The 24,078-nt window shown below is 44.1% G+C and overlaps 1 protein-coding gene across 2 annotated transcripts; it reads left to right on the forward strand.

The window, feature by feature from the left end:
• Positions 1-10: 10 nt before the first annotated feature.
• Gm34653 (predicted gene, 34653) lies at positions 11-13,426 on the forward strand. 2 transcript variants are annotated; one of them, XM_006498507.3, is made up of 3 exons: positions 11-91; positions 10,831-10,879; positions 11,892-13,426. In XM_006498507.3, the coding sequence occupies exons 2-3, from the start codon at positions 10,874-10,876 to the stop codon at positions 12,990-12,992; spliced, it is 1,107 nt and encodes a 368-aa protein (XP_006498570.1). In that variant the 5' UTR covers positions 11-91; positions 10,831-10,873; the 3' UTR covers positions 12,993-13,426. The 2 variants fall into 2 exon arrangements, with proteins under 2 accessions (XP_006498570.1, NP_001363973.1); NM_001377044.1 differs by lacking the exon at positions 11-91 and adding an exon at positions 6,702-6,778 and having other exon boundaries at positions 11,892-13,424.
• Positions 13,427-24,078: the final 10,652 nt, after the last annotated feature.

Here is a 24,078-nt window from a genome sequence, read left to right on the forward strand (position 1 = left end):
AGTACCTGGGAAAGAATGGCCCCGACTGTGGAAAAGGGCCGAACATGTGCTGTACCACCGTCTGCGCTTACACCTTATGATCCTGAGCAAGGTGGACCTCTAGATTTGCACAATGTTTATTTTCCTCATCTACTTTTTTTTTTTAACCAAGTTAGGGTAATATTTCACAGGAGAGAAAGGGCTAAGGCTCCAAATCCACATGTGACGATATTCAAACAGCCCATTGACACCTGGCACCTCCCAAACACGATTCTGACACAGCTGAACAAATCCCTAACTGCGCGAGGTCTATGTCTAGTCGTAGGAGGAAGACAGGACAAATAACAAAGTATACTGCAGGAAGCAAGGACAAAACATGGTAAGGGAGTTGGGTAGGGGCTGGGTTAAGCTCGAATCCCAGGACATACATGCACGCTGTCCAAACGTGGCCACTTAGCCACGGAGACAGCTGTTCTCCGAAGCGCTTGTTACATATCAGCTAACTAGCGTGAAGCCTTTAGTCCCCCCAGATAGAAGTGGTAAGCAAGAAGCTCTATAAATGCTGCTGTGTGAAAGCTTTGCCTGTCTGTTTGATGGGACAAGGTTTTTCTGTAACTCTGGCTGACCGGGACCTCGCTCTGTAGACCAAGCTGGTCTTGAACTCAAAGATCTGCCTGCCTCTCCCAATAGCTTGGGACTAATGAATGGTGTGCGCCATCATTGCCCAGTTTTTGGTTTGTTTGTTTTTGTTTTTCCTATTTAAAGCTTTTGTTTCCCTTGGGTTTTTTTTTTTTTTTTTTTTTTTTTTTTGGGTTTTCGAGACAGGGTTTCTCTGTGTAGCCCTGGCTGTCCTGGAGCTCACTTTGTAGACCAGGTTGGCCTCGAACTCAGAAATCCCCCTGCCTCTGCCTCCCGAGTGCTGGGATTAAAGGCGTGCGCCACCACGCCCGGCTAGGGTTTTTTTTAAGAGTTATTTATTTTATGCGTATGAGTACGCTGTAGTTGTGAGCCTTCATGTGGATGATGGGAATTGAATTTAGGACCTCTGCTCACTCCGGTCAACCCCGCTCCCTATGTGAGACCGGCGCTCGCTCAGTCCCAAAGATTTGTTATTATAAATAAGTACACTGTAGCTGTCTTCAGACGCACCAGAAGAGGGCGTCAGGTCTCATTACAGGCGGTTGTGAGCTACCGTGTGGTTGCTGGGATTTGAACTCAAGACCTTCAGAAGAGCAGTCAGTGCTCTCACCCACTGAGCCATCTCACCTGCCCTGTTTTCCCTTGTTTTACAGCAGCCGCCAGAGCAACAAGGCGAGAAGGGCAAATGCTAGGAGGAAAGGGAGAAGGAGTTAACAGTTCTTATACAAGCCTTGGGTGTCTGGTCTCTTAGATCTAATTAGATCTCTTAGATCTGTAGATCTAATTCCTTAGCCCTTAACGCCTGCTAGTGTTGCAACTCTTGGCCCACAATCCCTGAGAATCTTGGCTTTAAAGACTTGACAACCAAGCTAGAGATAGTGGCCCGGGTGCATACTCCCAGCACTTTAGAGGCAGAGGTAGCATAATCAAGAGCTCAAGGTCTCCTTTCCGGGTTGGGGAGGTGAGCAGGACCCACAGTCTCCCTTCTCAGTTGTTACAAACTTTTCTTCTTCAGCCCTCTCTTGCTTTCTATTTCTTCTGTCCTTCCTCCATTCCTGACCACTCTGAAGCCTCTCTGCTGCTGCTCCAGCTGTCACTTTCTAAGTTTTCCATGCTGACTGATTCTCTTGCTGCCACCATGAGTTTCCCATCTGCCATCAGTAAGCCTTTCTCTGCTGTCTGTGTAACCAGTTCACGGTACTGAGAGTTGGTGGGATCACTGGTGAGACAGGCTTTTTACTAGGCTTAATGTTGCAACAGGAGGGGGAGAGGTGTAGGACACTGTCTCCCAGCCAATCCCAGTCATCTGAGTGACTTGATTGCAACACTCTTGATTACACAGCCAGAGAAGGGACTGAATCAGTCACAATTATGAAAGTTTATGTTTGGGCCAATCTCAGCCTTTCTCCTTTGAACCAGTCATAGCAGTCAGAGAAGCTTTGAGGCTCAAGAAGTGCCCCACCTGTCATCTAATTTCACTAATAGTTTCAAGGTCATCTAATTTCAAGGTCATCTAATTTCACTAATGCTTGGGATAGCCAGGAATCTGGTACAAGCTGTGTCTTAGAACCCTGATGGGTTGTACCTTCTGGATCTGGGGCAATCATCTGCAATTGTGCATTCTTTTCAAGGCATCCTCGGAGTGTTCAAGGCGCTGGCGTAAGGGTAGTATCGACTAGCTATTTGACTAATAGTTTCTTTGCTTAAGGCATTGAGGGTGCAAGGCAGAACCCAACAGTTGTTAATTAGGGAGTCAAAATTGTCACATTCCCCCAGCTTCTTATTCATATGAAGTGAATATTAGACAGGTAGCTTTCAGTAAGGATTTAAATAACTTATCATTAGCACTAATAATGATTTTTACTAGTCTGACAGTGCTTTTCTTTAAATTAAACTTTAAGGGCTAGAGAGAAAGCTCAGCAGTTAAGGGTACTGGATACTTTTTCAAAGGACCCAAGTTAAATTCCCAGCACCCACATGGTAGCTCACAGTGTCTGTAACTCCAGTCCCAGGGGATCTGACACCCTTTTCTGGTCTGGGTACCAGGAATGCAAGTAATACATAGATATGCATGCAAGAAAAAAACACCTAGACACATAATAAAAAGTGTGTGTTTGTGTGTACATACCATGATGCATGTGTGGAGGTCAGAGGACAATTTACAAGAGTTAGTTCTTCCCCTTTTACCTCCTGAACCATCTCAGTGCTTTAAGGATGCTCAACACCTGCTCAGTGACCCAGGGAGACTGTGCCCTCCTCCTCTGTCCCAATCACACTCTCATCATACTGTCTTCAGGATTGGACACAAAGCAGCAGGACTTTCAGTATTAAGAACCAGATCTGAGAGGCACAACGGTTCACCCACCACAGGAGCCACTAAGAAGTACAAATATGTGCAGATTCCTGCCTGAGCTTACTTCCTTGTCACGTCCTAACGACGTCAGATTCCTGCCTGAAGCCCATTTCCTTGTCCTTGGTGAATGTCAGATTCCTGCTAAGCGGTCCCCCAAAGGTTTTCCACAGCTGAGAGGTTGGGTGAGATAACAGGGCCAGTACTGAAGAGCTCACTGTTATGATGTGAGTGCTAGAGAACAGACAGCTTCACCAACTCAGCTACCACCCAGGCCCAGAGCCAGGGTTGTCCCACCCCAGGATCTACCGCTTCTCTAAACTGCTGGAGTCCATGAAGCTGCAGGACCTCTTTGACATGGGATAGGGCTACAAAAGGAGTCTCAGTAAGGATCCGGTATTGATAGTGAGTAGCAGAAACCAGACCAATGACTCATTGCAATGAACATTTGCAAGTAAAGATGTGTGGACAGAAGGGTATACTTTGGGACACACTACAACTTCCATGACCAGATTTTTCATTTTGTTATTTTCTTTTGTGGGGGAGGGAGGTTGCAAGAGTACAGGGCAGATACAAAGGGATTGGAGATGAGTGGATGTTGTGCCCACCTCGTCCGGCAAGGAAAACACAAAACGGTCAGATTCTTCTCAACAGCTTTATTCCAGGAACGCCTCGATGCTACGGGAACCCAGGGAGGACTCCTTATATACACCCCAGCACAGGGAAAAGCTTTGTGTCCTCCTGGGATTGGTCAGTCTGCTGGCACCTTAATTTGCATGCACCCGTTCGGGAGGGGTTGGCGTCAGATTCGGGCTAGCGCCTGCGTAGTGCTGTTGTTTACGGTGATGGTGTACCAGAGACCGGTGTACCAGAGACCGGCGCCATCTTTTAGGCGCCAGCTGCCTACATCTCCCCCTTTTTTGTTTAATAATATGATGCTGGACTAGGTCTGGGCAAGTCTGTTCATCGGCCACGTCTCCTGTCTTAGGTCGATCCTTTCATGTCACGGCCTTACCCGTCCAAGGGTTACCCTATCGCCTCCAGGCCCCATGTCTTAGGTTGGTCTGTGCATAAGGAAAGTTGCCTGTCACTGGATACTGTGGATCTGTGTGACTACAACTGCCAGACGACCTAGGGCGAACTCTTAATTTTTTAAAGAGGCCAGCCAAACATTGGGAGATGTGCCATCTTTATGCCATCAATGCTTGGTACACCACTGCCTAATACTGAGCGTGCTCTCGTTTGAGTCGACACAATAGCCAGATACAAAAGACACAACCCAGGAGGACCACTGCCCCCCAGGCCAACATTCCCGCCCATTCCTTAAAAAATGAGAAGGCATTGGTGATCCAGGAGGTGAAGTCCCCCAAGGTGACAGGGTCCAGTCGAGTGCTGTTGAGTTTGGCAATCTGGAGGAGCAGCTTTCTGGAGAACTCTGCTTTAGCCAACCAATTTCCTACTCAAATAAGAGGCGACTCTGTTCAAGAGACTGAGAGAAATTAGCTTGTACAACTTTATACAATTCTTCAACCTGTTCTTGAATTAAGTCTATTAAATAAGAGAGAGTCCCATCTGCTTTGATATGACTGAGGAGGCATACATGACAAAATGTGGCCACAGTTTTTGCTACAAGTATATTCATCAGAGTTTGGATGTAATAATAGATGCCCCAAGTGTAATTATGTTGTGGACAGTATTGACCATCTCTATCCTAATTTCTTGGTGAATGAACTCATTCTCAAACAGAAGCAAAGATTTGAGGAAAAGAGGTTCAAATTGAACCACTCAGTGAGTAGCACCAATGGGCATAGGTGGCAAACATTTCAAAATCTACTATAGGCACAAAGGTGGGAAGTTTCACAACCACAGCAGTATACCCTGCCAACACTCTGCTAAAAAATATGTCCTTCCAGAACTATTACAATCTATATCTCTGTAGGAGGGAGCAATTTTCAAGTCAGCCTCTCTGGTACCCAAATCGGGTGTTCTTGATCCTGTGGAAAAACACAGGATCAACACACCCCTTTTTGGTTTTTTTTTTTTTTTTTTTTTTTTTAAAGATTTATTTATTTATTATATGTAAGTACACTGTAGCTGTCTTCAGACGCACCAGAAGAGGGCATCAGATCTCATTACGGGTGGTTGTGAGCCACCATGTGGTTGCTGGGATTTGAACTCCTGACCTTTGGAAGAGTAGTCGGGTGCTCTTACCCACTGAGCCATCTCACCAGCCCCCCTTTTTGGTTTTGTAAGAGTTCTTTTAAGGTTCGATGTGCTCTTTCCACAATGCCTTGGCCCTGTGGATTGTAGGGAAGACCAGTAGAGTGACTAACCTGCATTATTTTGCAAAAGGTTTGGAATGATTTTGATGTATATGCGGGGCCATTATCAGTTTTTAAACTATCTGGCCTTCCCCAAGCTGCCCAGGCTTCTAGGCAATGGCCAACCACGTTGTGGGATTTCTCACCGGACATGGGGGAGGCAAAAATGACACCTGAACAGGTGTCAATTGAAACATGAACATATTTTAATCTTCCAAATGCTGAGACATGAGTAACATCCATTTGCCATAGTTTTAGAGGAAGCAATCCACGAGGGTTAATACCAACATGAGGAGGGTGGTGAAATTGTACACACTGTGGGCATTGTAACACCACATCTCATGCTGAGGCTCAAGAGATATCAAATTTCTGCTGAAGTGTGGCAGCAGGAACATGATACAATCGATGAAAATCTTTTGCAAACTCCAGTGGGGTGGCATGAAAAATAAATTCCATGCGAGTGCTAGCGTCTACTAAGGCATTTCTTTCTGCCATAGGGCCTGGCAAGGTAGAGTGAGCTCGAATATGTTGAATAAAGAATTTATGTGTTCTTTTCCAAATCAATGTTTGTAACTCTAATAAGATGGTGCACACAGGGCTGGTGGGTCTAATGGGTCCTGCAATTTCTAATGCACGCACTGCATTTACTACATAAGCCGAATCAGAGACTAGATTAAAAGATTCCTTAAAAGCTTTGAATACTTCCAACACAATTTTACATTCAGTAAGTTGCGGGGTGCCAGGATTGTATTGAAAAAAGAACGGGTTTTTGAGAATTAACTACATAGGCACCAACACCTGTTTTAGAATCATCTGTATAAATATCCAATGCACCCGATATGGGTTTAGATGCTGTGACTTTGGGGAAAATCACTGGATGTTCACTAAAAAATTATAGCAAAGTATCTTTGGGATAATGATTATCTAATTCCCCATCAAAACTACAGCGCAATAGGGCCCAATCATCTATCAAAGAACTTAGGATCTGTATTTGATTAGCATTATAAGGTGTAATGATTTTCTGAGGGGGTGCTCCAAAATGTTGAATACACGATTTAATGCCCAAAATCTCTAATTGAGCTACAGCAATGGGATAATATTCAAGGAATTTGTTTGATCTAAAGCAAAACGTCCTAAACCCAGAAGCATGTCTGCATCCCAATGTCTCTGGGGATCTTGTCCTGTGGTTAAATTTGCTGCTGCCTGACTGTTTGCATATTCATAGGACAAGGACTTCCAGTCTAAATACTGTCCCAACGACAAACAAGCCCGAGTAATATTATTCCAGTCCCCTGGGGTGAGGCAATATCTAGCAAGCGCCTCGACCTGTGCAACTACAAAAGCTGCACTCACCCCGTAGGTATGGACTGACTCAGCTAGTTGCTTAATAGTTTTAAAATCTATTGGCTCATGATACTATCGTCCCTGGCCATCTAAGAAGACAGGGAAAGTCAGTCCAACTTCCTTCCAAACCTCTGGGCAAAATAAGGTACCTTGTTTACCAGCTTTTGTGGATTCCTTTTTTCCTGTATACTCAGGGTTAAGAGGTGGAGCGGTGAGCACTTTCGATTTTACTCTTTTGCCAGCCGACCCCCACCCCCCTTTTTTTAAAGGATTGGTTTTGTATGACCAATCTGGATCATACCTATCCCTCTCATTCCGAGCTGCCTCTTCTTCTAGGTCAGCTTCCTCATCTTTATCAAGCTGAGTCACTGGAGTCAGAACTTGCTGAACTTACTGTTAAGTCTTTTAATGAGGGATATATTTTTGCTATTTCCTTTTCTTTCTCATTATTTCCTTTTCCTTTTGAATTTGCCTTTTCTCCCTTCTCCTTTTCTCTCTATTTTTCGCCCCTTTTCTTTCTTTTGCTTATGCGTTTCCTATCTTCCTCTGACATACTTTCTTGTTGTTCCGTAAGAATTTTCTGACCTGCCTTAACTGCTTCTATCAAACAAAAGCAGAGGCCAGAAATTACAAAAAACGAAACAACAACGATAAGAGACCCACACTGGGTCTACAGGTGAGAAAAACATATCCCCCCTTTTAACCGGGGATCAATTCGGGAGACTTACCGGTACTGCTTTCTGAATCCACAAGATCCTTGGGTCCCCCGTACAGGCCACCAATTTGTTGCGCCCACCTCGTCCGGCAAGGAAAACGCAACACGGTCAGATCCTTCTCAACAGCTTTATTCCAGGAATGCCTAGATGCTACGGGAACCCAGGGAGGACTCCTTATATACACCCTAGTACAGGGAAAAGCTTTGTGTCCTCCTGGGATTGGTCAGTCTGCCGGCACCTTAATTTGCATTCACCCACTCGGGAGGGGTTGGTGCCAGATTCGTACCGGAGACCGGTGCCATCTTGCGCCGGCTGCCTACAAGTGGATTAAGGTACATAATGTGAAATTCACAAAGAATCAATAAAAAGTTTCTAAACCCCCCTCCAAAAAAAACCAGAACTGTGTCAAGTGTTCCATACATGTAAACACTTTATATGCTATTATTTAAATTCCTACCTTTTATAAGGTAGTTACTATTATTACCTCTGTATTTAAAGATAAGGAAACTTCTTTAGAGATGAGGTTAAAAAGAGGTTTGGGTATCTTGCCTAAGGTCACAATTGTGGGATTTAGGGACAAATGGACTTCAGAGCACAAACTAGCCTTCTGTGCCTGTTGGGCTAGTAAGGTACATTCACAGGCATTTACATACCTGTATCTTATCTAATTCGGAACCAATGTTGCTGCTTCCAGGGGCTGTGTGGATGTCTGCGGTCCACATTGCCACTGAAAACAATGTGGAAATCCATGATTCATGCTGCCATTGGCTGCTATGGGCTAGAAACATTCTTTTGCAGTAGTATCAATGGTTGAAGACTCATAACTGAGAATGAGAGACAGTGGAGGCTTCTGTGACACCCCCACACTCCCAAAAGAAACAATCCAGAGAGGAAGCTGTTGAAAGAGTTCTTAAAAATTGTAATAAAGATGTTTGAAGTATAGCTCTTTACAGTAGACGGCTTCTAGTGGGAGGGAGGGGAAGGACAGTTTTCTTTCAGGAGCTGGCCACTGGGAGTTTGACCATGCTCCAGTGAGCATGTGGGCAACACAAATTGGTCTTGGTGTATTTGTTTTTTCTGAGGGGGAGGGTGCAAGGGTGAGAGAATGGACCTGGGTGAAATGGAAAGTGAGTGTCATCAGGTACACTGTGTGAAACCCCCAAATAATTAATAAAAATATTATGTTGGGGAAAATTGACTTTCAATTAAAAAAGATTTTAAAAAATTTCTAAGATTGGACGATAGTTATTGAGAGAATATACATTCCTTAAGGGCATGTTTGCTTTGTGTGTGTGTGTGTGTGTGTGTGTGTGTGTGTGTGTGTATCATGCAGCCATAGTTCCTTTTCATTGTCCATTAGTGTTTGACCTATTTTTCAAAGCAGCATACAAAGTTTTGTTTCATGATGGCATTTTAAAGCAAATTTGTTTTGTTGACTCTCCCATTTCCTTTTTCTTTCCCTAAGGACTTTTCTTTTTTTTCTTTTTCTTTTTTTCTTAAAGATTTATTTATTATTATAGATAAGTACACTGTTGCTGTCTTCAGGCAGACCAGAAGAGGGCATCAGGTCTCATTACAAGTGGTTGTGAGCCACCATGTGGTTGCTGGGATTTGAATTCAGGACCTCCAGAGGAGCAGTCAGTGCTCTTAACCACTGAGCCATTTCTCCAGCCCAGGTCTTTTTCTTAACCACAACAAAATGGCTGTAAATGGCAGACAGGGAGGCCAATAAGTGCAGAGAAGATACAAATGGTATAGGAGCAGAATGGCTGTGGCAAGAACATGACAATAAATAAGCTCAATGCCCTGTGGAGTAGCCCATGCTTTTAATCTCAGCACTTGGGAGGCAGAGGCAAGTGAACCTCAGTGAGTTCATGGGCTAGCCTGGTCTATAAATCGAGTTTGGCCATCCAGAGCTACAGAGAAATTGTCTCAAAAAAGTTTAAAAAATTAAAAAAAACAAAACTGTGGAGAGCTTTTGGGGGCCACTTGGCAGAAATCTGACATTGGCCAAGGACAAGGAAATGGGCTTCAGGCAGGAATCTGACATTGGCCAAGGACAAGGAAATGGGCTTCAGGCAGGAATCTAACATCATTAGGCCATGACAAAGAAGTAAATTCAGGCAGGAATCTTAATGTTAGGGTTGAACAAAAGAAGTAGGCTTCAGGTAAGATTCGGTTTTTGGGCTTGGACAAGGAAGTGGGCTCAGGTATTTGGGTCATTGTGACAAGCTCTTGGAAACAACTGACACGGGAGTAATCACGTGACTTTGCTTATTGCTGTGCTAGTTCCTTATTGTACTGCTAGCCCTTAATACATGCATGTAATTAAAATGATATAAAAGGGGATTGGAAAAAAATAAACCTGTGTCAGTCTCAGAACTGGCTGGGGTCATGTTACAATGTTGTCTAATTGTCTTTTCTTTATTTTATTTTTTTTAATTCTCACTCCTGTGCTGGAGAAACTGTTGACTAAGCGGACTTGGTCACAAAACAAACAAACAAAACATTGAAATTAGCCTGCAAGTAAAAACAGTATTTAGCATAACCCCTACACACTTTAAGAAAACAACACATATCAAATGCTAAGTTTCTTCAGTATAAGTTAAGATGGAATACATGAAATCTTCTATTTGGAGATAAGCTTCCCTAAGGAAGGTATTTTGTGTTTCTCTGTGGGGTGGCTTTAAAAGAGGGTTTCTTGTAACTCAGCTCTGGTGGTTTGTCTTTCTCTCTCTTTTTTTATGTTTTTCTTTTCTTTGGTTGTTTGTTTGTTTGTTTTTTGCATAGCTCTGGCTGTCCTAAAATTCACTCTATGGACCAGGCTGGACTCAAACTCACAGAGCTCCAACTGCGTCTGCTTTCCAAGTGCTGGGACTACAGGTGTGCACCACCAGCAGCAGCAGTATTTCTTATAATTGATCTTACATAACTTAAGCCAGAAGTTCAGAATCCCTCCCAAAAAGACACACATAAGACCTGAATATATGGTGTTTCTTTGGGGGAGGAAAAAATATGGGCTCACATATATTCTTGAAGGGTTAGAACACTTGTGCCATGTGCAAGTACTGGGAATTAGGCGCACTATTCCTGACACACACACACACACACACACACACACACGTTTCTCTTCTTGGGAGGTGACGCTGTGTGAACATGATGTAGGTGAAGGGTTCTTTGGACTTCCACATGTATTTTACTTGGAATGCAGGTGATGAAAAGGAGTCTGTTCCATGAGACACACTGGGTGGACACGTGAAAACGTTTGCTTCCCCCCCCCCCTTTGTTCTGGATTCTCACTGGCTGTAACATGATAAGCACTCATTGTCCTATCCTATGCAGGCAGCAGGTATTCTGGGACAAAAGCTCAGAGTGGTTGGCAAGAAACCTTAGCCTTAAAGTTTGAGGCTCAAAATACTGTACTGCAATTGCTGGCTGGCTGGAGTTAGCCTGACATCCTATTGTGCTTACCTTGGCATAGGAACTTAATAATTTCTGAAGCCCTGAAATTGCCCACAGACAACATGCAGGTAAGTTTCTGTTGTATCTCTGAAGCATTTGATAGCTATTAAAATAGGTCGTTCTGCATGTAAATCATTAGCACCGAGAAAAACAGCAAGCAGTACAGTTTGCAACAGCAAGAGCTTGTTCTGTTTTGTATTTTCCTATTCAGTTGATATGGCAGAGGAAAAGTAGGAGTCAGGATTCCTCAGTGGTTGTGAGTGGACTTTAGATGGTGACAGATCCAAATTACAAGTATAAGATTAATTTGGAAGTTTATCTATCTAAGATGGGTATCACTGGGGCTAAATGAAGCCAACTGTAAGGGACACAGCACAGTCGCTGGCACACAGAAAGCACTCAGTAGGAGGTGACAATGTAAGTGGCTTCCTTATGGTAACGTTATAGTAAACAGAGTTTTAATTTCTTCAAAGTTCCCTAGCTCTGTTCAATTCTGTACACCCCTTCTAGACAGACACTTTCTGTATCTTTGGGTGAGGTGGAGTAAGCTGGGCACCAGAATGCTCTTTGCAGATAATAGGAATCTGCTCACATTGACTGACGTGTCAGATGGGTTAGATTAGATGGAAAGTTATACTAAAATGTAAATGTCCATCAGGAGACACCCAAAGCAACCACATCATGGAAAACAGTTCTTGACCTTTGTAATCAGAGAGGAAACTGACCCAGGTGTTCCCATTCAAGAACTATATTTGTGTTTCCAGTGCCTGCGCTTTCTTTGTATCACATAGCATCTAGTTGGTGTATAAATATAAAATCTCTCATCCAAACAAGGAGGTGAACAACCGCCGATGTTGGGCTTGGGGGTTCACTTTCTGGCAAACACTCAATTCTGTAACACTGGAGAAGAGGGAAACATAATCTCGTGACCCGGGAGACAGCCATCCAGTAGAGGAGAGAAGTAATAACAGAATAGAATGTACTGCTAAGGACCGTAAGAAGCCCACACAGGAGTCAGCAGATGGAATAAACAGGGATGGGAATGGAGCTTAAAGGGACATAACTCCTTTTCTCACTTAGGTGACGCTCTGCCGACTTCGGACTCACCAGTGGTGTTTCATTCTCTTTAACGTCATACTGTTTCACGCATTGCTTTTTGGAGCTGACTTTGTAGAAGAATATTTCTTACATTCTTTGCCTCATGTAGATATGAAAATTCTCGACATTAAGGACAAGGCAAGAAAATTGAACCTGGAACCTTTAAGAGGTAATCCCTCCAAGTATTATATCCTAAACCAGCCGGAGGTCTGTAATGGGAAAACCATCTTTCTGCTCTCTCTTATCTTCAGTAGCCCAGGGAATGGAACAAGACGGGACCTCATCAGGAAAGCCTGGGGTAGTGTGACCACTGTCCAAGGCTACCCAATTCTCACGCTGTTTGCTCTGGGAATGCCAGCATTGGTAACTACTCAAGAAGAGATAGATGCGGAGTCTCAGAAGAATAATGATATCATTGAAGGGATCTTCTTGGACAGTTCTGAAAACCAAACACTGAAGATCATCTCAATGACCCAGTGGGCTGTGGCCTTCTGCCCCAGTGCCCTGTTCATACTCAAAGCTGACGAGATGTTTATCAATCTACCAGGCTTGGTAGACTATCTTCTCAATCTGAAAGGTCACCTGGAAGGTATCTATTTAGGAAGAGTTATTCATCAGGATATACCTAACAGAGACCCCCATAGTCAAGAATTTGTCTCTCTTAGTGAGTACCCCGAAAAATACTACCCAGACTACTGCAGTGGTGAGGCCTTTATACTGTCCCAAGATGTGGCTCGGATGGTGTACGTGGTTTTGAATGAAGCACCTGTTATGGTGCCCGCCGATGTATTTGTAGGGATCTGTGCTAAGTCCGTGGGCCTTATACCTATCCACAGTTCAAGGTTTTCTGGGGAAAGACACATCACATATAACAGATGCTGCTACAAGTTCATTTTTACATCTGCAGAAGTTACAGATGCTGAAACTTCCCTGGCATGGAAAGAAGTGAGTGATGGGAAGGAGTGTTCCCTGTTTGAGACTTATTACGGGCTCATTTCCTGCAAGCTTCTGACATACCTTGACAGCTTCAAGCATTTTCACACGGGGAGCGCAAAAGACAATGCTGTGTATTTTGGGAATTAGTATTCACTCGCTGTTAGATGTCTTCTTCTTCTTTTTTTTTTTTTGTTTTTTTCGAGACAGGGTTTCTCTGTGTAGCCCTGGCTGTCCTGGAATTCACTTTGTAGACCAGGCTGGCCTCGAACTCAGAAATCCACCTGCCTCTGCCTCCCGAGTGCGGGGATTAAAGGAGTGCGCCACCACTGTCCGGCTTTAGATGTCTTCTTCTTAAAGTGCTGTTTTCCTATTACAGAAGGCAACTCTCTGGGCCCATGTTAGGTAACTTCTCTGAATCTATTCGTACCTAGCAAACCCACAAGATGTTCTTAGTGTTCTGATGTACTCAGTCTTGACATCTTGATTTTGATGTTTAAGTCATTTAAAATAGGACGGTGTGATACTTTTCAAAATAAAATCTTTCAGAAAAGACAAAACATTAAATTTCATTATAACATATATTATGATGTACAGAGTGTATTTTCTAATTTTGAAAAAATACTTATTGTGTGTGCGCACATGCACAGGTGTGTAATATGTGTGTCACAGGACATGTATGAAGGCCAAAAGTCACTTCTTCCCTTCCAACATGTGCGTTCTAGGACGGAACTCAAATCATCAGACTTGACAGCAATCACCCTTGCCCAGCGAGCCATCTCACTGACCCATACAAGTGACATACAATTAGAACATATTCGGAACGCCTGAATCCATTTATTTAGCATATATGCTTCCTTACATACTTTTTGTTGTTGTTTTAATTTTTTTTTTCGAGACAGGGTTTCTCTGTATAGCCCTGGCTGTCCTGGAAAATGACCCTAAAACTCTTTTTTGTTTGTTTTGTTTTGTTTTGTTTTGAGACAGGGTTTCTCTGTGTAGCCCTGACTGTCCTGGAACTCACTTTGTAAACCAGGCTAGCCTCGAACTCAGAAATCCGCCTGCCTCTGCCTCCCGAGTGCTGGGATTAAAGGTGTGTGCCCCCAGGCCCGGCTTTGTTTTAATTTTTTAAAAAAGATTTATTTCTTTATTATATATAGTGTTCTGCCTGCATGTGTGCATGCCTGCAGGCCAGAAGAGGGCACCAGATCTCGTTATAGGTAGCCATGAGCTACCATGTGGTTGCTGGGAATTGAACTCAGGACCTCTGGAAGAGCCAGTGGTACTTTTAACCACTGAGCCATCTCTCCAGCCCCTTGTTTTAATTTTTAAAAAAAGATTTATTTATTTTATGTATGTGAGTACACTGTCACTGACTTCAGACACACCAGAAGAAGGCATCATATCTCATTACAGATGGGTGTGAGGCACCATGTGGTTGCTGGGAATTGAACTCAGGACCTCTGGAAGAGCAGTCAGTGCTCTTAACCTCTGAGCCATCTCTCCAACCCCTCTTTACATACTTTTTTAAAAAAGATTTATTTATTTATTCTATGTAAGTACAGTGTAGCTGTCTTCAGACACACCAGAAGAAGGCATCAGATCTCATTACAGATGGTTGTGAGCTACCATGTGGTTGCTGGGATTTGAACTCAGGACCTTCGGAAGAGCAGTCAGTGCTCTTAACCACTGAGCCATCTCTCTAGACCCTTTACATACTTTTTGCAAAAAAAAAAAAAGTGTGTTCTCTCAGCACGCACACACATACACATACACACACACATACATACATACATACACATAGACACACACACACAGTAACTAGTATAACTGTGAAGTATCCTGGATTTTCTGAACTTACTCGTGTCAAACTGAACTTGTAAGGCCAGGGGAGCTATGAAGCTGGGGAAGCAGGCCTGAAGCAAGAGTTGGGTTAAATCATGTCCAAATCCGGGATATATTGTCCTGAGATGGGCATGAGTAGGACTCATGCCTGTTCCATGCCCCGACTTTGCCTCGGCAGAGGAGGTCAGGTAGCCTGGTAGCCAGGTTAAACTTCCTTTCCCCTTACAAGGTCATATCCAGTGGCAGCTAGAATTCCTCGTCTTGCAGATAAGGCAACCTAGGTCTGGACCAATTATGTACACTCACTCTATAGCCCCTACTCACAAAAGTTTCAATAGCCTTGCTTCCCACAATGAAACTACGTGAAGCCTACCTCCCGGGAAGTCGGCTTCTCCTCAAGCTCCCTGGCTAACAGGGCCCTTGACTGATGACTCCCTGCCCACCTCCCAGAATTTAGAAGCCATATGTTTCCCGAGCTTGGCATTTTTCCACTGCATATGTGAGTGAAGCTGTAGTTGTCATTTGTGCTTGGCCTATGGCACTCACTACGATGTCCTCTTGTTCCTCTGTGCTGCTGCAAAGGATGATTTTTTTTCCTTTTGTTTCTTTCTTTCTTTTTTTTCTCCCTTTTCTTTTTCTCCAAGGCAGGGTTTCTCTATGTAGCCCTGGCTGTCCTGGAACTCACTCTGTAGATCAGGCTGGCCTCGAACTCAGAGATCCACCTGCCTCTGCCTCCCAAGTGCAGGGGTTAAAAGCATATGCCACCACCGCCTGTTGATAGTGCTTTCTTAAGGGTGAGTACCACCCACATTTTTTCTTTTTAAATCATGCATGCATGCGCGCGCGCGCGTGTGTGTGTGTGTGTGTGTGTGTGTGTGTGTGTGTGTAGCATACCAGAGAACAATCCAGCAGCACTCTCCCTCTACCATGTGGCCATGGAGACCAGACTTCGGTTTTGAATTAATTTCAGCAGCAGATGCCTTTGCCAGCTGAGTGACTCACTAGCTCTGATTTTTATCTGCTCATTCACTGATGCTCATTTTGTTTTGGTAGCTACAGACTCAGTCATTTTGACCACTATGTTTCTGAAAGTCCCTTCAAAGGGGAAGAGGCTGGGTGGTCTTGAACTTATTTTGGATATTACACTAGCCCTCTCTCTGTAGATCAGGCTGGCCTCAAACTCAGAGATCCCAGTATCTCTTCCTCTTGAGTGCTGGAATTGTGTGTGCACATGTGCATGCATGTGTCCCTTCTGAGGGTGCCCAGAGAGAGCAGAAGAGAGTGGGTTTTTTGTTTGTTTGTTTGGTTGGTTGGTTGGTTTTTCAAGACAGGGTTTCTCTGTATAGCCCTGGCTGTCCTGGAACTCACTTTGTAGACCAGGCTGGCCTCGAACTCAGAAATCCACCTGCCTCTGCCTCTGCCTCCCAAGTGCTGGGATTAAAGGCGTGTGCCACCACTGCCTGGCAGAAGAGAGTGTTAAACACCCTGGAGCCAAAGCTCCAGATGGCTTTGAGCCTCCTGTAGTGGTTGCTGGGAGCCAGGCGCAGGTCCTCTGGAAGAGCAGTCAGTGCTCTTAACTGCCGAGACATCTCTCCAGCCCCTACCCTACTGCTTTTTTGAGCTAGGGTTTCTCACTGAACCTGGGGCTCATCCTTTTGGCTATGTTGACTGGTGAGCTCCTGGGATCCATTTGAGTATGCATGTGCCCACATGGGTGCTGGGGATCAAGACTTGGGTCCTCCTATGCATTTACCTACTGAACCATCTCCCTGGCCCCGGATGTGATATGTAGCATGTCTGTGTGTGTGTATGGAAGGTTGTGGGAGAGGGATGCAGGCCTGGGGTTCTTATTGGGTGATTTCTTTTTTTATTTTATTTTTTTTAACATATATAAGAAATAAAGGTAATAAACCAAATACATGGACAAAAAAATACAAGAATCATATGATCAATGGAAACAAAAAAAAAAAAAAAAAAGGAAAGGAAAGGAAAGGAAAGGAAAGGAAAGGAAAGGAAAGGAAAGGAAAGGAAAGGAGCGGAGCCAGGCGGTGGTGGCACACGCCTTTAATCCCAGCACTTGGGAGGCAGAGGCAGGCGGATTTCTGAGTTCGAGGCCAGCCTGGTCTACAAAGTGAGTTCCAGGACAGCCAAGGCTACACAGAGAAACCCTGTCTAGAAAAACAAAATCAAAAACCCTCAGAGTCCAGCTGTCCCTGTGATCCTGTGATTCTGGGATCCTGAGTGTGTCAGAGCTCCTGGGAGTCAAACTGCCTCTCGGATTCTAATTCTGAGATTCTGGTGTGACCAAGCCCCTGGGATTCCACAATCCAGGGCGTGTTAGACCTCCTGGGAGTGGAGCTTCCTCTGGGTGTTGTGGGACTGGCTGCAGAGTTCAGGCCCAAGGTCTGCTCAGGGCACAGACCCAGACCGGAAGGAACCCATGCCAATGTTTGGGCGGGGTTCCTGTGTTCCTGGATTCCGCTGGTCCCAGTTATTCCCGGTGGTGTTGGGACAATGTTGTGTCCTCCTGACCTCTGATCCTCTCCCCTATTTTTAATTAATACTTCTTGCATATTTTGATTACTAATCTCTTAACAGATGATGGAGTATTTTTTCCCATTTCATGGTCTCTCAGCACTGTCGACTCTTACCATTGCTACTCAGCTTTTTACTTTGCCATGGTCTCATCTGCATGTTTGCGCCATTCTTGGCGGTGTTTGGTGAGTCATAGGAAAACATACAACCCACAACAGCACAGCTTTCCTCGTACAGTTTGTTCTGGTCGTTTGACATTTCCACCCTTATGTTCAAGGCTTTCCTCTGTTGTGATGTCCTTTTTGTATGTGCTCTGGGCTGAAGGTCTAATTTTATCTTTTCACATTTAGATTTTTTTTTCTATCACCATTTACTAAGGATAATATATTCTGTTCTTAGTATCCTTCTTGGCTGCTGACCATAAGCTTTTATTTCTGAGTGCTCTGTCCTGCTCTACTAATCCGTGTCTTGTCTTGTCTTCCTTCCTTTCTCTTCTCTTCTCTTCCCTTCCCTTCTCTTCTCTTCTCTTCTCTTCTCTTCTCTTCTCTTCTCTTCTCTTCTCTTCTCTTCTCTTCTCTTCTCTTCTCTTCTTTCTTTCTTTCTTTCTTTTTTTTTTTTTTTTTTTTTTTTTGAGACAGGGTTTCTCTTTGCAGCCCTGGCTGTCCTGGAACTCACTTTGTAGACCAGGCTGGACTCGAACTCAGAAATCCGCCTGCCTCTGCCTCCCAAGTGCTGGGATTAAAGGCATGCGCCACCACACCCGGCCCGTGTGTCTTTTCATGGCAGGCCCACGCTATTTTGTTCACTGTGACTTTGGAGTATATTTTGAAGTCAGGCAGTGTGATGCAGCTAGCTTTGTTATTCTTGCTTGATATAGGTGTCTTTTCTTATCTACATGATTTACAAATCTTTCTTTTCTGTTTTGGTGGGAGGTGTCATTGGGATTTTGATTCCTTGGATATGAGAAACAACAACTTCACTTAATAGAACACTGGAGACTCAGAAAAGCAAAGGTGGCATGGTTTATCTTATGTCCTTACAAAACAGGGTGTCCTAGAATGGCAGGCCAGGGTGATGATGTATGACCTTTCGTCCCTTTTTGACTAATCAAGATGGCACAGTCTTACATGTCATCTAGGTTTATCTTCCTTTCTGTAGCTTAACTTCTCTTGTGTTACATCCTGCTTCTTTTAAAGCTTATTAGGAAAATGGTGTTGTAGGCAAGCTTGGGTGCTAGTAATTTTTTCTTTTAAGCTGCTGCTTGGTGTGTCCAGCTCAGCAGACCTTCAGGAATAGCTAGACTAGTAGGCATTAGCAGAGATCTAGTATTTTCTGTTCACTTGTAGCTGGTTCAAGGCACCTTTGAGAATGAACCCCCAGATTTTATTTCTAACAAAGACTAAATGTAAATCTGCAGATTAAGTAGGCCATCTGAATAGCTGGATAGCAATGTGGATGCTTACTGGGGTAGAGAAAGAGGCAAAGTTTTGCCAAGGTTGGTCTGGAAATTGTGATCCTCCTGCCTCAGTCTTCTGAGAGTTAGGATAACAGGTGTGCATCACTATGCCGCCAGTACTTGGTCATTTCTTTTTTTTTTTTTTTTAAAGATTTATTTATTAATTATATGTAAGTACACTGTAGCTGTCTTCAGACACACCAGAAGAGGGCATCAGATCTCATTACGGGTGGTTGTGAGCCACCATGTGGTTGCTGGGATTTGAACTTCGGACCTTCGGAAGAGCAGTCGGGTGCTCTTACCCACTGAGCCATCTCACCAGCCCTACTTGGTCATTTCTATCTTTCCAGAAGTTTGTAAGGTTTCCTAAGATGGGTTCTTTAAAGATATTGATCTACTTCATTACGTGACTCCTATAATTCAAAGACTTGGTCTCACCATACCATCCTATGAATCCCACAAGCTGGCTTCAGTCTTTGATTTATTGTATTTTTCTCACTCCTGAGCATATATTTCCCACTAGTCTGATTAAATTAACATTCTTTCTTTTTCTGGAAGTCCATCTTCCAAGAGCTGGGAAATGCCCTGCAATTATGTTGTTAAATAACATTTCTGGGCATTTTCCAACCTGTGGGGCCTTGACAATCTGATGATGTGAGAATCTGTTGACTAATCCTATAGGACTTCTACATCTTTCTTATTCTTCTTCTGTCCCATTCTGCATTATTTCTAAGGACTTAAGATTTAAAATCATAGCCGGGTGTGGTATCGCATGCCTTTAATCCCAGCACTTGGAAGGCAGAGGCAGGTGGATTTCTGAGTTTGAGGCCAGCCTGGTCTACAGAGTGAGTTCCAGGACAGCCAGGGCTACACAGAGAAACCCTGTCTCGAAAAACAAAAAAAAACAAAAAAAACAAAAAAAAAAGATTTTAAATCTTTCTTTTTTTTTTTTTTTTTTTTGGTTTTTCGAAACAGTTTCTCTGTGTAGCCCTGGCTGTCCTGGAACTCACTCTGTAGACCAGGCTGGCCTGGAACTCAGAAATCCGCCTGCCTCTGCCTCCCGAGAGCTGGGATTAAAGGTGTGTGCCACCACTGCCCAGCAAACATTTTTTTAAGAATTAAATTTCCATGTCTGTGTGCGGGTAGAGCCCGGAAGAGGGCACTGGATCCTCTTAGTTGGAGTTACAAGCAGTTGTAAACTGCCAGATGTGAGTAGTGGGAAGCCAACTCAGGTCCTCTTTAAGAGCAGTAAGTTCTCCTAACTGCTGAGCCATCTTGCTACCCAAAATTCTTCTGTCTGAGCTGCTCTGTTGTTAAAATTTTAATTAGTCTAGTATTTATTCATTCAGTTCTTCACCCCCAAGACTATTAAAGTGTGTGTGTGTGTGTGTGGTTTGTCATACGCATGAACAATGTTTCTGGGTTTCACTGATTTGCCTGTGTTCTCTTGTATCTTGCTGACTTTTCTTGGGACCATTATTTAGATGTCCTCATCAGGCATTTCATAAATTCCACCTGTGGGGTTAGTCAGTGGAAAACTACTGGATTCCATTGATAGAATCTGCCTCTGATAATGTTCTACTGCTGTGAAGGGACACCATGACCACAGCAACTCTGTTTTTTTTTTTTTTGAGACAGGGTTTCTCTGTGTAGCCCTGGCTATCCTGGAGCTCACTTTGTAGACCAGGCTGGCCTTGAACTCAGAAATCCGCCTGCCTCTGCCTCCCGAGTGCTGGGATTAAAGGCGTGCACCACCACGCTCGGCTCACAGCAACTCTTATAAAGGAAAACATTTAACTGGGGTTGGCTTATAGTTTCAGAGATTTAGTCCATTATCAACATGGTGGGAAGCATGGTGGCATGCAGGCAGACATGGTGAAAAGAGAGGTAGCTAAGAGTTCTATGTGTGTATCATCAGGTAGCAGGAAGAGACACAGACAGTCACTAGGTCTGGCTTGGGCTTCTGGAACCACAAAGCCCACCCGCAGTGACACAATTCCTCTAACAAGGTCACACCTCCTAATACTGCCACTCTCTAATGACCAAACATTCAAATAATTGAGCCTATGGAGGTCATTCCTATTAAAACCACCACAGTATCACATTTCATGTCTCTTACCTCTATTGATATCTGCGCAGTAATAGAATAATCACTTTTCTAATTTTATAGAATGCCTTTCCTAGGGACTTACCAGCATACGGATCCTAGGTTAACTTGTTGCATAGGGAGTGCTGTTCTGATTCCTGGTGGTTGTAACACCGCTGCCTCTGTATCGCTTCTTTGGCTATAGTTAATGTCACCAGTGACTATGGATGTTTTAGTGACTTGGGGGCCCATGTTTCTGTGGCAACACTGACAGGGCTTCAGGGGTCAGTCCTGTCCTAAGCTTTCACAGGATGGACTTACCTGAGAGGATCATCAGGGGATGGTGCTCAGCCTGACTTCACTGTGTTCCAGGGCTCAGTGTCCCGTTGAACAACTGATGCGCCTGTGACATACACACAGATTGACATGTAGGCACAGGTAGCTTTCCCATCAAGCGAAGGGCTGTAGGGAATTCCCCAGCAGCTTAGACCCAAGGGATTCAACTATAAATCTGGGGCTGAGCATCATGCTCCAGCCCTGGCATGAGTCCAGGGAGGAATGTGTTCCAGAGGTGTGGTGTGACAAAACTTTTCCTGAAGAGTCATAACATACACTTGTACTCTCCCGCAGAGAGGGAGCCTACAAGAGACCAGAGTCTAGATACCACCAAAGTGCAGCTTGGTGAACTAATGAGTTTTATTGGGGTTACTTACAGGATTATGGATATGGTGTTACAGGAACAGAAATGGCTCAGACACCTAAATGACCAAGGCCAATCAGAGCCTGCAGGCAACTCAACAGGCTGAAGAATGTTCTTTCCAAATGACTCAGTTGGGCTACTTCTTTCCGACTGGTTTCTGCTTCTTCTAGGCAGCTGGTTAGGTATCAGTTTCCTTTGCAGTTTGGCTTCTGTGAGAGGGACCATCAGCTTTATTGGTTACTCTGGGAGGGAAAGGCTTAGTGAATATGGTCAGTTTCAGGAACTTCCTGAAATCATTTTGAGTTCTTGTCTTCTCTGCTTAGAGAGCTTCCCTGTAGAATGTATATTTTCTTTTTTGTTTTTTGGATGTATATTTTCAACCTCAGAGGAAATGTTGCAATTTGGGAATGGAGGGGCACAGTTGTGCCAAGGGCCCTGGAGGGTGGGAGCAGTGTAGCATTGGCTTCCTTTCCCATCAAATGGGATACTTGAGCATCAGACCATAATGCAAGTTCAGATGCAGGAAGGTGAGATACTGCGGCTGTTCCTTCTAGCAGGGAGGGAGATAGACCAGCATAGGATGCTACCTTGGGAAGGGCTGTCATGAAGGTTCAAGCACCAAGGTTGCTCCCCTGGATAAAGCTTCAGTGCCCTGGAGTCAGGGCAGCAAATTGCTGTAGGTCTTGAAGGGAAATGACTTCCTCAGTTGATTTGTCTTTTTTTTTTTTTTTTTTTTTTTTTTTGGTTTTCGAGACAAGGTTTCTCTGTGTAGTTCTGGCTGTCCTGGAACTCACTCTGTAGACCAGGCTGGCCTCGAACTCAGAAATCTGCCTGCCTCTGCCTCCCAAGTGCTGGGATTAAAGGCGTGCACCACCACGCCCGATGATGTGTCTATTTCTTGAGGGGCAAGACACTATCTAGCTCAGTAACTAGAGTTCCTAACAGCTGTTTTGCTGGACCTAGGTTCCAAGTAGTCAGGGACAGGATGCAGCAGCAATGGGATAGAAGATGGAGTTCTCCTTAGATAGCTTATTATCATGGAAAAGAGGCCTGTAGCAATGTGACATGCTACCCCGTGTAAACACGGAGCAGTGTGGAAATGCTTCAGAGCAGAGCTGCTACTTACCCACTGTGGTATGCACTCTAGCTTGCTTCCTGCAGAAGCTTGTGTGTGTGTGTGAAACCTTGGAATTAGGATCAGGAACGTTGGTACATGCAGTGTTTCTCAGCAATATGGCATACAGGCCTGCTTGCTGGTAGCGGCTGTGACACTGTCTCAGATGCTGGCAGATGAATGTGGCCAGAGTGTCAGTGGGAACATGGACGACTCCCACTGTGGAGAGGTTGTGGGCCAGTCTGTAAAGGCTGAAGACATGTCAGCTTTCCCTCCAAAGAACTTCAGTAGTAGAGTAGCTGTTTCTGTAGGTGCAGTGGGGGAGTTGTATAACTTCAAACCCCGATTTAGAGTTTCATTGGCAGAAATGGCTGTTGCTCACTTCAGAGGCAAGACATTCAGATGTCTGTGCCTGTCTTTATACCTAGCTGTTTTGTCCATCTTTGGGTCTATGTTTTGTCCTTGAGCCTTCTCCAGCCTGTTTTGGTTTGTGGAAAGTCTCTCAACTATATAAATTATCTAATATTTACATCAATTCAAGAGGCATAAAACCTGCTAGATCAGCTAGGTAACTTTATTCTTGGTTTTTTTTTTTGTTTGTTTGTTTGTTTGTTTTTTTTTTTTTTTAAGACAGGGTTTCTCTGTGTAGCCCTGGCTGCTGGCTGTCCTGGAACTCACTCTGTAGACCAGGCTGGCCTCGAACTCAGAAATTCGCCTGCCTCTGTCTCCTAAGTGCAGGTAAGTTTATTCTTAACTATATACAAAATATCTATTTACAAGCCTGATCCTAAAACTAAACTAGCTTTTTGGAAATCTGTGTCATTCTACAGAGCTAGCTTTCTCTTGGGTTTCTCCAAGCCCAAGAGGGCTCCTTAGCACTCTTTCCTAGACCTGTGTCCTGCAAGCCCAAAGAGGATCCCTCTATTACCTGGAGCCCCTTCCATAAAGACTCTTTCAAGGCAAATGAGAGGGGAAAGAGCTCTATCAGAAGTCTAATTGCTTATAACAGAAGCCTCTAGCTCCTCCTGTACACCCTTGGCAGGCTGATACATGCACCATCGTGGTGGGAGGCTTCAAGTCAAGTCAGTGGGGTTGAACCATTTCACTTTTACAGTGGGGTAGCTAGAGCAAAGAACACAAGATGTCGCCAAAGCCACTTGCCTAAAAATAGGCAGGCTCTTTTCACCCTTTAGCATTCTTACCTATGGAGGCTTTTAGAGGCATATCCAAACTGCATCTCTTCAGGACACACCTAACTACATCTGACATACACACTATCTATTGAAGCTTTTACATACTGGTTAACAATTAGGCTATGTACAATAACCAAATACCCTATAATTCTCTCTCTCTCACACACACACACGCACACACACTTGCATACTGTTTCAGTTTGGGCTTGATTGTTGTGAAGACACCATGACCAAGGCAACTATTATAAAGGCAAACATTTAATTGGGGCTGGCTTACGGTTTCAGAGGTTTAGTCCATTATTATCAT

The sequence above is a fragment of the Mus musculus genome, chromosome 2 (assembly GCF_000001635.26).
Source record: "Mus musculus strain C57BL/6J chromosome 2, GRCm38.p6 C57BL/6J".
Lineage (NCBI taxonomy): Eukaryota > Metazoa > Chordata > Mammalia > Rodentia > Muridae > Mus > Mus musculus.